Source organism: Lottia gigantea, assembly GCF_000327385.1.
Source record: "Lottia gigantea unplaced genomic scaffold LOTGIsca_28, whole genome shotgun sequence".
NCBI lineage: Eukaryota > Metazoa > Mollusca > Gastropoda > Lottiidae > Lottia > Lottia gigantea.
Genome location: NW_008708898.1, coordinates 779,314 through 794,884, shown reverse-complemented (window position 1 = coordinate 794,884; position 15,571 = coordinate 779,314). Strand labels below are relative to the sequence as shown.

Below are 15,571 nucleotides of genomic sequence, written 5' to 3'. Positions count from 1 at the left end.
TAATCAGTTAGCTACTTCTTCAACTGTAGGTCCTTCTGATAATCAACAGCAGATGCTTCTAAAAGCTCTGTGCAGCCTGCCACTATATCTATGCTACTCAGGTTAAAATCAAAGTCTACTTGTGGTAATAATTCCATACTTGAACCAGGAGGAGAAACTGATTTCTTCATATCAAAGTTTTCTGGGTGTAATTGTACCTCCCTCTGGAATGAAGTTCCTTCTACATGGTTTGTGTTTTGTGAACTATTGTCAGGTATGCCTGACAGCTGCACACTTTCAGCTAAAATATCTAGAGTAGAACCAAAAATGACAGGTGTAACAGGTTCTACCTCTGGCCGATATGATGTAGATACATCACTGGATTCTGCTTGTAATGAACTACCTACACCCTGATTAAACTCTTTATATTTGCTGTCATACCAATTCTGATCACCAGACATTCCAAAACTGCTGCCTGCATGACTTGTATCAGATGCCTCATGTATCCTAGCTTGTGATCCTTGTGATGGATTATTATCAATGTTATCATAGGTTAAGTACAATTGTGAACTATCTGATTCCATTTCTTGTGCTCCAACATTATCATTTACCAAATCATTAGCGAGATAGTCTATGGAAACAATTTCTGATGAAGGTTGTTGTGAAACAGCGTTTGATGAAAATTCCATTGTTAATGCAGTTGAAGCATTCTCAGAGGTAGGTTGTTGTGGAACATATGTTTGTGGAGTAGGTTTTTGTAGAGCAGGCTTAAATGTAGATGGTTCTGACTCTGGGACAAAGGTTTTACCACCATTATTTTGGAGCAATCTATAGTTGTCAGAGGTAGCAGTTTCTCTATTGTTATTAGATGTTGGCATGTCTGAATCTTGGGATATTTCAGAAGAACTTTGACCTAGAAGAATGAAAAGAAAGTAGTTCAAACAACTAAATTAAACTATAGAAGAAGTCAAATTATAAAGTAAACATGAACCTGCTTCAAAATAACAATTGTTTAACTATTTCTCCTTTTGAACACTGTTTTGAGCTCCAACGTTTGTACACTTTTGTACAATGTTTTGAAATCATTGTTGATTTATTCATTAATGTCAACAGAGAGAAATTCTTGTTTTATGCACTTAATATACCGGTAATAAAAACCTTGTTAGACAGATTTTTAACACAATAACAGTCAGTTATAACTCATGCTTTTGACTAATAGGGAAATATTCATAATAAATGACATATACATAAATATAAGACAAAATCCTTGATCAATCCAAATAAATGGTGAGAATATCACTCTGATGCATCAAGGGTTAGGTTTTGTCTGACTGATACACCCTCCATAAATCAACAAATACAATTTGTACCTAGGGCTGGGTAAAATAATCCAAATAATCGATTAATAGTTAATATTTTAATAAATTAATCATTTTAATTATCGATTATGAAATTTCATAATAGATGTTATATCAAAGTAACATTTTCTCCACAGTCTCTGTTAGCAAGAAGTAATCTCTATCACATAGGTTCCCTTCAGCACATAACATGAAGCCATAATAAGCAATTAAGCAAGAATATACTTCTATGGCACAAAAATAACCCATGGAATTAAAAATTTGGCAGGGTTTCTAAATTGAAATATTTCCATTATTAATCAATTATTGGTCGGTAGGTAGCATGCTGTCGATAATCGATGTCAGTTTGGTAATTGATACCCAGCCCTAATTGTTATATAATTATCATATTTATAAATTTAGAGATAAAAAATTTCATACCTTTTTCTAGACATAGTCTTTTAATATCATATTGTCTGTCTAGAAAAAGAAAAAGCAAAAATAAAAATCTGGAAATTCATTTATCAGCAACATTCAATTTCAAGGAGTTTTCTCGCATGATATTCAATTATTTTCATAATATAAATATATACTTTATTGTTTGTTCTTATACTTTTCACACTTTTGTTAAATTTTTCTTTTCAATCATTTAGATTGTTGAAATGTAAATTCTGTAAACTCAACTCAGTTTAATTAATTTTGTTAATAAGATGTTGCTTTGTTCTAGAAATCTAAAATATTACAGTTAAAGAATTAATAGAAATGTAAAATTACCTCTAAGAGCTTTTCGCTTTTTATGCAGTTTTGATTGTATAAACACAATATCACGATCACTAGTTAAATTGTTAATAAGACATCTTAAAACTAACTTTCCTTTCACGTCACCTGTCTGTATACAGCTGTCTTTACATTCAGGTACTACATATTTGATTGCTCTCTATTCAAAATAAACAGATACATTTAACAAAAAATGTCCTATAGTTAAATAAAATTTGAAAATTCCACAAATGATGTAGAACAAATTAGGTAAACTTTATTATTTACTTGGAGTCTATGAAATTAAAAGTAAACTTCAAATTGAAATTTTCTTTAGAAGCCAATTTAGTTTGAAGTATGACAGGGCTGATTTAAATCAAATAAACCACGATTAGGAAAGCATCATGGGATTCCCAATAACCATCAGGCTTTTATTTTGGTTCAAGCACAATTATCAGCGATAATTTGAAATACATGCAGACTTTTCAATGTCAGCTTCCAGTCTTTATGATTTTAAAGCTGTTAGTATTATGGAATCTTACCTTATATGATATATCTCCATTCTTTAATATATAAGGTTTACTCTCCCAGTTGTCAGTTATCATCTGAACTTCAAACTCACCTAAGAAAAAACATTTTCATATCACAGAAGTCTGTGATGAAATTTATCAAAAAAAAAGAAAATTAAAAAAAAAAAAGGAAATTTATGCAAAATAATATAACATAGCTTGTCTAACTTGGTATCATACAGCCACAGCAGCAGAATGAAATAATAATCTTTAAGGGACATATAGAAATAGGCATCGGTGCAGAAGCATAAATTACATGAATACACTATGTATAATTTATTATCTCAACATTCCACAGGCTCATACAGACAGCATCATGAAGAGAATCAACATAATAACAAAGAATAATATAATGAGAAATAAATTTTCAGGGTCAAACAATCATGAAGCTTTAATGTTTGATCAAATTAATAATTGAAAATAAATAAAATAAACTTTGCTGACTAGCTAACAATCTGGCCATAAACAAACCCTATATTAGATCTCACCTTGCTTTATATCAGGTCCAATAATGTCTTCTGTAAATATCCATATGTAATTTTTATCTTCACTGGTAAAATTATAACTGCTTAATTCATTAATATTGAGCTTAACTTTTTCACCTGAAATTTAAAAAAAAACACCACAATGGTTCGTTTTAGTAAAACTAATGTCAAGATTAAAGCTGGTTTTCAGAAGGGAGATACAAGAAGCTTTTGTCAAGACAAAGTCAAAAGTATTTTGAATTTTTGCCATTATCTTTATGAGAATTGGAATGGCAGCATCAAAATAGTACTGTTAGTCTTAGAAAGTCTTTCATGGATAAAATTATAAACAAACTATGTCTTCAAAATTTGTTTTTACAGAAGACAACTATCAGCCACAATTTGGAACAATACTCTTCAATGTAAACATAAACAAAAATTATACATTTATCAACACAAAGACATTTTATCTCTTACAGTAATATTTTGAGGCTGATCTAAATTTTCTCTCAAAATTTATATAGAATTAATATAATTAATACAGAAAAAATTCAAAAAACTTTTTACTTTGCTCAGAAAATAAGATAGTGGGTCACATTAAAATAAGCATGCCCATTTCAGCAGTTGATAAAACAAGGCACTTTCAATAACTTTCATGAAAATCAGTGGAAGACAATAAAGTTCACATCACAACAAGTTAAAAAAAATTCACTAAAATTTTCACAAACTTCTCAAATTTCAGCTGTGTTATTTTCAGTATTGGAGGTCACGAGGTGTGAAGCACTGTTTTAACATCAAAGTCATCACAAAATGTCACAGTCTCACTATTCATAATCATATACAAAGTTTACTAAAAATTAACTGAAAACCAGAGGAACTATAAGATTTAAAATTTTTGGGCCAGGGGCAATAACTCTGTTTTAAATTTCATTCCCAAATGTCTACTCAAAAAGCTCAGAGTTGGTGTATAAACTGTTTAAATTATGATTGACTAACCTGAATCATGATGTGTAATGATACTGGTTAATTTATTATACATTTTACCATCAATATCTAAAATAACTCTAAGTCGAATGGAATCAGTTTTAACATTATCATCACTACTACTTTCAATCTTGCACAGTTCTGGAACCAAATAAAGATCTTAAGCTTCTGTTTGCATCAGGGTTCAGTTTAGACTGAAGAATTTCACTGGCATAGGTCGCACATACTTTCATTTTTGGCCAAAAAAATTTTCAATTTAGTTCGCATTTCATTACAATTAGTTTTAAATGACTAGCAATGACCCTATTAGGCCTTAGATCAACATATAGTTATTACTATGTGGGAATTGCTTTTTCTAGAACCTACAAAAAAATGACATTATGAAAAAAAAACATCCAATTTGAAAATTGAGAAAACCATGACCAGAATACAATGCAACTAGATACCACAAAATATGACTGAACTGTAGGCCTATTGATGTCTTCATTGTTGGAAAGTTTTTAACCCCCATAATAATAAGCTATATGACAGGATACCTCCTTTAAATACCAATTCAAATCAGATATTGACATTAATAATCTTAAAAAATAAAATTGTAATAAATGTACAAACCATTAACAGAATCAGGCAATTGCTTCAACATTTTCTCTAGAGAATTTTTAACAGCATTCTTCTTCGTGCGACAAATATACAAATATGGAATTCTGAAATATGAATAAAACTGATTAAGTAATTAATGTTGTTGATGTCAAGATATAATATGAAGGTCTCCTTTAAATTTTCAAATTAGTTCACAATATAATTTCTGATAATAGTTTGAAACTTCAAGAGGAACTGCAATGGTTACACATTCAATTCAGCTAAAGTGTTAATTATCAGGTAGGAACATAAAAACCATTGTAGAAAGACTCACTCTAAAATGCAATCGCCATTAGCTTTCTTTTTAATTTTGCTAACATCAGTAGTATGATATACACCATCACAGCAATCTTTACCAACCAACTTATTTGGATGGACACAGAATGGTTTATTAGGTGATACAGGGACAATGTACAGTTTATATTTGTGTGGAATCTGGATAATAAACAAAAAAAAAACATTATATAGAGCCTAGGTGAAACTCTGAGTAACAACATGATTCAAATTCTGTTGTAATATTTTGAATTATTGTTTTGAGCACTATTTCAACAGTAAAAACATTTTATAATTGTGACCCTACACATCAAACCAGGTATTAAGCAGCATTTGGTGTATGTAGAGCTATTTGGATTCCTGGCATCATCAGCTATATTTTGATACCAATTCCATCTCAATAACTTTCTCCTTTCAGAAGATATAGTCAATTTAATATCCAGATTTGAGTCCCCTTAATACCTGTAACTTCTGGTTATTACCGAAAAAGTTTATTTGCCAGTGTAAAAGCAACTGGAGGATATTCAGATAGAACTGGATAGAACCAAATTACTTTTACAGTGCGAAAGCAATTGGATAATATAGGATTGAAAAAAGTAATAATATCCCTTTGTTATGTACAATACAGTCAATACACTGCAAGTAACATGGAACCAGTTTGTTTTCAAAATAGATTTTGGTCATCAGATTCAAATTTGAAAAGGAAAGGAAAAACAATTTTTAGCATAAACTTAATAAAAACTTGAGGGTTAAACTGTTAATTGGATATCTGGACAAAAAAAACCTTCACAGCATCTTTATCAATTTTATAATTGAAAATCAGAAAATAAATCAAAGCTGCTTACATCTGGAAGTTCTTTACATTTAATAATCATCATTGGCTTAGTGTGCTGTTTCTTCCCTGTCCTTTTTTCTGTTTCATATCTAAACTTCTGGTAATGGAACTCAACTTTATACTCTATCTGCATTTCAGGGTCTGAGCGTATTCCAAAACCCATCGTTGGCATTATTTTCTTTGGTATTGTGTTAGTGAAAAGGTCTGAAATAGAAGGTAATTATGAGAAAGGTTAATAAGAATAAGGATGTCAAATAAATAAAAGGGACAAAGAAGGTATAATATTGGTCTTCCCAGTTGAGCTCTAATTCAGCTATCCATGTCACTTTTCAAATTAAAATCTGAGATGTGGGTCTCCTGGCCCTGCATAACAACGGAAGTTTGAAACTGTTCTGGTCCACGAAATATTATCTTAATATTAGTATGGTACCTTAAATTTTTACTCCTAAACTGCTTGGTAATGATTAAGATTAATTTATCTTCAGGCATTTCATTTACAAGCAGACTTCAAGCTGAGCAATGTTCAATTGAAATATTCTGGAAACTAGGTCTATTTTTAAAAAGGATTTTCCCAGGTCGAATGTGTGACCTAAAGACGTGATTATTTTTCCTACTAGTCTTAAGTTCGAGTGGGGTTTCTTTGAATCGTCCTGATTCCATTCACACATATTCTTAGTGGTTACCAATCTTAATCTGTACATAGAATGATCTGTACTACACCAAAACATTCACTCTTCTATTGCACAAATCTAATTTCTTTAAGAACTATTTCTTGGTAAAAATTCCCCTTAATGATAATGACGTCACCTGATTCGTAAGTAGGCCATATGAAGTTATAAATGACTCTAGTTAATGTTATAAAGTTATAAATAACTCTAGCCTAGGCATAGGCTATCATTTATTTTCACAGTTGTTACAGATTTCTCTGATACAGATCTTTTGCCTTTCAAACTTGCTATGAAGTTTAGGCCTAATTAACTCTATAACAATATAGCCTACTGACATTTTCGATCGATCCTTTCTGTTCTCAAATAAATAAATATATATACGTATCCTTTATGCTTTAAAGGGAATGTAAAGAAAGAGCTTTTCTAAACTTTTTATGTATCGGGGACATTGACAGCATCAAGCATTTGCACCATTTTAAATTTTTACCCCCCCCCCCCCCTTTAAATATAATCTTGACGCACCCAAGGGGAGTCTTTGTCTTTGTCATAAGACGATAAATGTCAGGAAGTCGCGTTTTCCTGGCGTCTAATTCTCAAAATTTTATAGGCGATAATTAATTCCCTCAATCCCAATACAAATAATCTTTAACCTTAAATTCGCTGGGGAATGTCAGGAATTTCCAGACGTCTAATTCTAAAAATTCTCTTATGGTGGTCCCACAGTCCCTATACAAATATATAAATCCGCCAGGAAATCGCGGTTCAGGGAGTCAAATTCTATAAAATTTCTAGGGGAGGTCCCCAGACTTCGGAAAATCGTGTTTCCAGGTTTCATTTAAGATTCAAGCTTCAATCAAGTGTATCAAATTCAAAACAATTCCTGTAAAATATATATCAGATCATACAAGTTTCCGTGTTTATTCCCCCCTCCCCTTTTAGAATATTTATGTAACACCAGATGAATTATCATAAACTAGTTTATTCTGTAACAAAAAACTCTTTGTTTGTTAGTTGTAATGAATAACTATTTGAAACTATTTATTAAGGGTTTTATTTGGCATGCAATATTTACATGGTAAATTATAGCCTTATGAATGTTTCAGGACTATTTGCCACGCAGTCCAAGCCCCGATAAACCGTGTGATTTTTTCGGGAACGAAATATGTGCGGATGAATGGGGTTCCATATGGACATACTATTTGTCTATGGTGGAACCCCATTCATCCGCACATCTTAAAATATCAAATTTTGAAAATAAAAATAACATCATTTGACTACGTCCGAAACTATGCATGGGTCTTACATGGAAATAACACTCGACGGTAGTTCACAGTCATTTTGAATCTCTACCTCGACCTAATAAGTCGAATTTTCAAAAAATTGATTGAAATTGATATATTTTATTGTCGACATCACGATATCATTGACAAATTATACAATTTTCTTGTTGGCCATAATTTTCGAAATCAAATTCTCAAAATTTTCTCTTACACGTTACCTCCCTTTACATGTGAAAATTCTTCAGTAATAAATCCTTTTTTTTTTTTTTCAACAATGTTGCGCAGTGACGATCACAATTATTGCCAGCAAACTCCACCTCCAGCCGACAGGCAAAAAATAATAGGTTTGCAGAGCAAATTCATCATTTATGACCCAGAAATAAACCTAGATCGAGCAGACTATAGGCCTAATATCAGCAGGTTTGGGACCAATTATAGCCAAGATTAGTATTACATTGACAGCTTTCTGTGCACATCAGTGAAGCCTCTGCAATACGTACCTTACTTTACAGGTTTTCAGAATGAAATATATATATATTATAAAAAAGAAGACATTCCAAGTTCAATTATTTTACATTATTATTAATAAAACACACAAAATGAGGTATAAAAGGTTAACATATTTATTATAACATAATTTTATTTGTATTTTTCTTAAATTTAACTAAGGCTCACAATGAATGAAATGAATGAATAGAAGACATTTTCGTTTGGGTTAATTTCTGTTGGTTATATATTAAAATCATTTATATAGATCAAAGCGTTCTTAAAAGTGGGCGTCAGTGTATGCTATTGTTTGATATTGTCTCATATAGTAGTTGTTTAAATTCAATTGTAACTTTACAGAACATTTGATTGGTTTAGTTAGTGAGTACACGTCTTCATGAAAATGTCTTGATCACGAATGAGGAAAGTAAACAAACCAAAATATCGGTTTTTGCTTTCGGAATAGGCAACTATGTACGCTACGCTGACAAACTGGTGTTACTTATTCCAAAGAGTTTGTACAAATTTATTCTACCGGCTTTGAAAAACGTTTTCTTTTCCAACAAGGATCATCGCCGCATCGCTATATTTAAAGTGCGGGGGAAAGGGCCCTTCACCTAACTGCACTGAAAAAAAAAAACGCGAACAATATTTCTAAACAAGAAACTCGTTCTTAAAATTCATTTTATGCATCTGCTCAAAACAGCCGATATCCATGTTGATTGTCTTGAGTGTTTATTTACTGACTTCACCATCGAAAATGACATCACATAGAGAAAAATTATTTTCCTAGAAATACAGGAACCACAGAACATAGCGTGAATACAGAGTCGTGTTCATCATTTCAATAATAATGGCTTGAAATAAGAAACTCTTTTTAAATCAACTTAAAATATATGCGTGTACATAAGAAAGCAAGAAAGTCAATGAAACTTATAGACCGATTTTATTCACTGTAAATTCCAAATACATTTGCAGTACAGAAGATGTGTTGATTTTGGAAGGTATATGAAACGTAGTTGTCCAATTTATCATCCCAAGCACATCTGCTAGTTACCAGCACACAAACATCTCTCTTTTGTCCTATAACAACATTAGCCACAATTTTATAACGATCAAAATTCAGCATTTTCACTTTATCCTTAATTTCATCACTAATAATTTTAGAAAAGTTAGCAGAAAATTTCGGGTTGTATTTGAAGGTTTGAAGTCGATCTTCTAAGACCTCTTTGACAATTTCTTCAACTTTACATGGATCAAATTTTCGATGAGGTTCCATTCGATAGGTTGGTTCTTTAGGTATGTTCATTCGTCTTCTGTCTTTAAACTTGGAGGCAAATCGTTTAGCGAGTCTTTTTGATGCCAGCAAACCAACTAATGATGGTCCCTTTGGTGCTGTTGTGGTACTCATCCTAGGTGAGACACTTGGTCGTCTGTCTGATCCGCCAGGTGCCAAAGCCTTCATTGCAGTTGAGAATCGACGATTTTCGCTGCCATTATTATGAACTGATGGTTTTCTCAAAGTATTCATGTTGATAAAACAGAACTCAGATTGATTTAAAATAGAACCAATGTAGTATAATCTCTTTAATATATATCTTTCTTGAAAGCTGTTTTAATATTGATTTTAGTACATCTTGTGTCCACAAACAAAACTTGATTATTCTCCGTGTTTTATCCAAGTTAAAAGCCAGTCTGTTGTGAAAAACTGAAAATATGTGTAGTCACTCACATAAAGGCTGTATATAACTTGTTAAAGGTAATAACCCACGAGAAGAATAGGACAATTTTATCTTGTGTATCTGGTAAGGTAACGACTTCAAATAATGATAGGTTACTGGTCGAGAGGCGTTCAATAACTTTACAATGGCCGTAGCTATGAGAGTTGTACGGGTCCGTTGCGATGGACAAACAAGGATACCACTTTATGTAGTTTTAGATCAAATGAGCAATTTCCATAATATTTATGATATTAGATTAAAAACCTACATTATAAATTAACGATATCGAGCTTCTTAATAAACATCTAGATACCAAAATAGGAGGAGATTGGGAGATTTAACAAACAACAACAGAAAAGAAGCTTTAAAACATCAAGAAGAAATCGTGCATTATGATTTCCATCACAGGATGCTCCCTTTAAAAGGTGTAGCATATAATATCACATACGTGATCTTTCAAGAATAATATGATAGATTTCTTTATTTGGATATGATTGAAACCTATTGAAGGTTGAATAAAGAAATAGAAACACGGACATACTGAATATAAAGAGTAATATATATATATAAGCCTATGTGTGAAAAAATACCTCTTTCATTTTTACACAATTAGTTGGACAAGTCCCTACTTGCAAGTTAATACATATTGATTTAAAAATCCATTTTTTCAATATTTAATTAAGAGTTCTGTGCATGTTTACTATTGTATATTATAGCTTGCACTCATTCCTTTGAATTTTTTTCGAGATTTACAATTTTAAATTTCTATTTTATTTTGAAGAGATATAGTCGTCATTATATATGCCTTTACCACATGAAAACTACTAAAACTGAACTATGAAAAGCCGACAACTGTGTCCCTTTAAATTTCATTACAAATGTTAATGATGAAAGACGAGATAGGGCATAAAAGTGGAAGGGGCATGTTTCTCTATTGGAATTACCATAAGGCCTAAGCCTCTCCGTGTTCCTTAAGCACCGGTAGCATATATTGTTTATATTCACAATATATGCTACATGAAGCCTCTTCATTCCCTTCCGACCTTTCTCAGTGTTAATCATAATAAAGTTACTTCATGAATATTCCAATTACAAATTCAAAATACATGGTAGTTCATGAAGCTGGTAGGCAAAATTGTCATTATAAACAGCTGGGAGAAAATGAAACATCACTTAAATAACCAGAAAAAAACAAATTGGGGTTTGAGAGGGATCTATACTTGGTTATATATAAAGTAATTTCACTGTATAGAAATTCAATCATAAAAGATCAATAATAGAAGAGATAAACCGTAGAGAATAGGTATTAGAAATCTTATTAATCCTGTCTTGTTATTTTGTTATTGAATAGCGTTAACATGGTAGTAAGGTCAACAAAACTAATGCTTAATTGATTGAACTAGAAATGTCAGAACTGACGGTAAATTAAAATGACAATATTGAACAACATTATTGTACCTTCCCAATCAATAGATAATATAGATCTTGTTTTTGTTCCCAATGTTGTTAGAAAAAGGTCACTGTAATAGACTACGCGCATAATAATTATATTAAAAATAAACCACTGATATCAAAGCCAAGGCTGTTTTTTTCCTCGAGATAATTGACTTGACTGAGAAACAATTGTTATGCACTACCGAAATAGTATGATTTTAAATGGCCAATATGTTGGCATAGTCCTTGAAATCACTTTCTCTAAATTCAATGAGAGATTATAAGTCTTCACTGAACCAAAACAAACTGTCTAGACAATTAACAAATGTGCTTAGAAGAATCAAAAAAGTTCTCTGTGGTCAGAATGGCATATGGTTCACTATCTAGTAACACCTCGTTTTAAATTTAATGACTACTTGCTTGAGAACCATTGGTTATAGACAGACAGACTCAGCTGCAGACTGATCTCCATTGTAGGTGTCACATATAAATCAATGGCTCCTGCACGGCTGTAAAGTTACAGCAGATTGTTCATGACTATTAGGAGTAATGCATTTCAATTGTTCCTTAGCCTTGATGGTTTCAGAATCCCATTTTAAATTCGTAAGTCAATAGCACTGTGTACGATCTGTGGAGGTGCAATGGATTCTACCCATGTGCACCAGTTGAACCAGTTGAGTCTGAATGAAATTTAATGATCAAGGTTTATAACAATTGAGTTTGTATACATGATGTCTGTGTGTGACACTGGCAAGAGTGGAATGAAGATGATATGGATTTAAGCCAAATGAACATTTCTCAAAACAAAAAACATAACTAGCTGTCAAGGAGAGTTTTTATATAAAAATACATTAAGGTATAATGTAAATAGTACAAAATAAAGTAAAACAGCAAGAATACAATATCACAAGTATTTTTCAGAAGGAATGCAGGGCACCACCCTTCAATCAGCTTTCTTTCAGTAGAATGGATGGTATGTTTTATAGTTGATGAATCACTGGGATATATTTGGTCCAGAGGCAAATAAACGTTGTATTAAATATCTCCTTCTTATTCTGATTCTACAGTCTTCCCCAGGACATAGCTTGTCACCCTAAAATATATATAAATATACATTAAATATCTGATACCACAGTTTTCACCCGGATATAGCTTGTCACCCTAAAATATATACAAATATACATTTAACATCTGATACCACAGTTTTCACCCGGACATAGCTTGTCACCCTAAAATATATACAAATATACTTTAAACATCTGATACCACAGTTTTCACCCGGACATAACTTGTCACCCTAAAATATATATAAATATACATTAAATATCTGATACCACAGTTTTCACCCTGACATAACTTGTCACCCTAAAATATATACAAATATACTTTAACATCTGATACCACAGTTTTCACCCGGATATAGCTTGTCACCCTAAAATATATACAAATATACATTTAACATCTGATACCACAGTTTTCACCCCGACATAGCTTGTCACCCTAAAATATATACAAATATACTTTAAACATCTGATACCACAGTTTTCACCCGGACATAACTTGTCACCCTAAAATATATATAAATATACATTAAATATCTGATACCACAGTTTTCACCCTGACATAACTTGTCACCCTAAAATATATACAAATATACTTTAACATCTGATACCACAGTTTACACCCTGACATAGCTTGTCACCCTAAAATATATACAAATATACTTTAACCATCTGACACTACAGTTTTCACCCGGACATAGCTTGTCACCCTAAAATATATACAAATATACTTTAAACATCTAACACTACAGTTTTCACCCGGACATAGCTTGTCACCCTAAAATATATACAAATATACATTTAACATCTGATACCACAGTTTTCACCTGGATATAGCTTGTCACCCTAAAATATATACAAATATACTATAACCATCTGATACCACAGTTTTCACCCTGATATAACTTGTCACCCTAAAATATATACAAATATACATTTAACATCTGATACCACAGTTTTCACCTGGACATAAATTGTCACCCTAAAATATATACAAATATACTTTAACCATCTGACACTACAGTTTTCACCCGGACATAGCTTGTCACCCTAAAATATATACAAATATACTTTAACCATCTGACACTACAGTTTTCACCCGGACATAGCTTGTCACCCTAAAATATATACAAATATACTTTAACCGTCTGACACTACAGTTTTCACCCGGACATAGCTTGTCACCCTAAAATATATACAAATATACTATAACCATCTGACACTACAGTTTTCACCCGGACATAGCTTGTCACCCTAAAATATATACAAATATACTTTAACCATCTGACACTACAGTTTTCACCTGGACATAACTTGTCACCCTAAAATATATACAAATATACATTTAACATCTGATACCACAGTTTTCACCCTGACATAACTTGTCACCCTAAAATATATACAAATATACATTTAACATCTGATACCACAGTTTTCACCCTGACATAACTTGTCACCCTAAAATATATACAAATATACATTTAACATCTGACACCACAGTTTTCACCCGGACATAGCTTGTCACCCTAAAATATATACAAATATACTATAACCATCTAACACTACAGTTTTCACCCAGACATAAATTGTCACCCTAAAATATATATAAATATACATTTAACATCTGATACCACAGTTTTCACCCAGATATAGCTTGTCACCCTAATGTTTATTCATTGTCATTGGTTATTTTAAGTTATTTTATGGATTATCTTCAAAAAACAGAAGCTGTGAAATTATTCACTGAACAAAAATCTACTACACTTGGAAAATGCTTTAAATTCTTAAATAGTGAAAAAATTGTGAAAGAAATATTTTTTGAATTGACTTTTTGAATTAAAACAGATATCTGATCTACCTAAATAAGCCACTGTCCATTGTCCAATGAAGGATAAGTGTAAGTGTAAGCATCACTCTTTCATTGCAACAGTATTACAAAAATAATTGGAAATTTGGACAATAACTGCTTTAGAAATACATACATCTAGAACTTTCCTCCAACATTCTAAACAACAACTATGTTGACAGGGGGCCTCAAATGGTACTGTAGCATCCTTCTTACATAAACAGCAAATATAACCTATAAAATATCACAAAATAAGCATGAGAGATGCACACTGAACAGACTCAAGAGCTCTTTAATGAGAATATTCTACAAAGACCCGTGATTCATATCTTGTCTAATGTGACTAGTTCTAGTCCTAGTAAAAGAAAAAGATATTTACCTATATGGGATTTATTACTAGATGATAATTATTAAGGTAAGATACAAGTTATAATAAATGAGATATTTACCTGTTATAGATTTATTACTAGATGATAATTATTAAGGGGAGATACGAGTTATAATAAATGAGATATTTACCTGTTATAGATTTATTCTTGATGATAATTATCAAGGTGAGATACAAGTAATAATAAATATGATATTTACCTGTTATAGATTTATTACTAGATGATAATTATCAAGGTGAGATACAAGTTATAATAAATGAGATATTTACCTGTTATAGATTTATTACTAGATGATAATTATCAAGGTGAGATACAAGTTATAATAAATGAGATATTTACCTATATGGGATTTATTACTAGATGATAATTATCAAGGTGAGATACAAGTTATAATAAATGAGATATTTACCTGTTATAGATTTATTACTAGATGATAATTATTAAGATGAGATACAAGTTATAATAAATGAGATATTTACCTGTTATAGATTTATTACTAGATGATAATTATCAAGGTGAGATACAAGTTATAATAAATGAGATATTTACCTGTTATAGATTTATTACTAGATGATAATTATCAAGGTGAGATACAAGTTATAATAAATGAGATATTTACCTATATGGGATCTATTACTAGATGATAATTATCAAGGTGAGATACAAGTTATAATAAATGAGATATTTACCTGTTATAGATTTATTACTAGATGATAATTATTAAGATGAGATACAAGTTATAATAAATGAGATATTTACCTGTTATAGATTTATTACTAGATGATAATTATCAAGGTGAGATACAAGTTATAATAAATGAGATATTTACCTGTTATAGATTATTACTAGA

General features: G+C 31.3%; 2 protein-coding genes across 2 annotated transcripts; both read right to left on the bottom strand.

Moving 5' to 3' along the window:
* Positions 1-11: 11 nt before the first annotated feature.
* On the bottom strand, positions 12-7,841 carry LOTGIDRAFT_232334 (hypothetical protein; the record flags this gene model as incomplete). The annotated part of the gene is made up of 10 exons (XM_009056535.1): positions 12-892; positions 1,758-1,796; positions 2,091-2,253; positions 2,615-2,694; positions 3,130-3,243; positions 4,102-4,230; positions 4,702-4,793; positions 5,003-5,163; positions 5,847-6,040; positions 7,808-7,841. The coding sequence occupies 10 exons, from the start codon at positions 7,839-7,841 to the stop codon at positions 12-14; spliced, it is 1,887 nt and encodes a 628-aa protein (XP_009054783.1).
* Positions 7,842-9,216: 1,375 nt separating this feature from the next.
* LOTGIDRAFT_118384 (hypothetical protein) lies at positions 9,217-9,579 on the bottom strand (the record flags this gene model as incomplete). Its single annotated transcript, XM_009056534.1, has 1 exon — positions 9,217-9,579. The coding sequence occupies one exon, from the start codon at positions 9,577-9,579 to the stop codon at positions 9,217-9,219; it is 363 nt and encodes a 120-aa protein (XP_009054782.1).
* Positions 9,580-15,571: the final 5,992 nt, after the last annotated feature.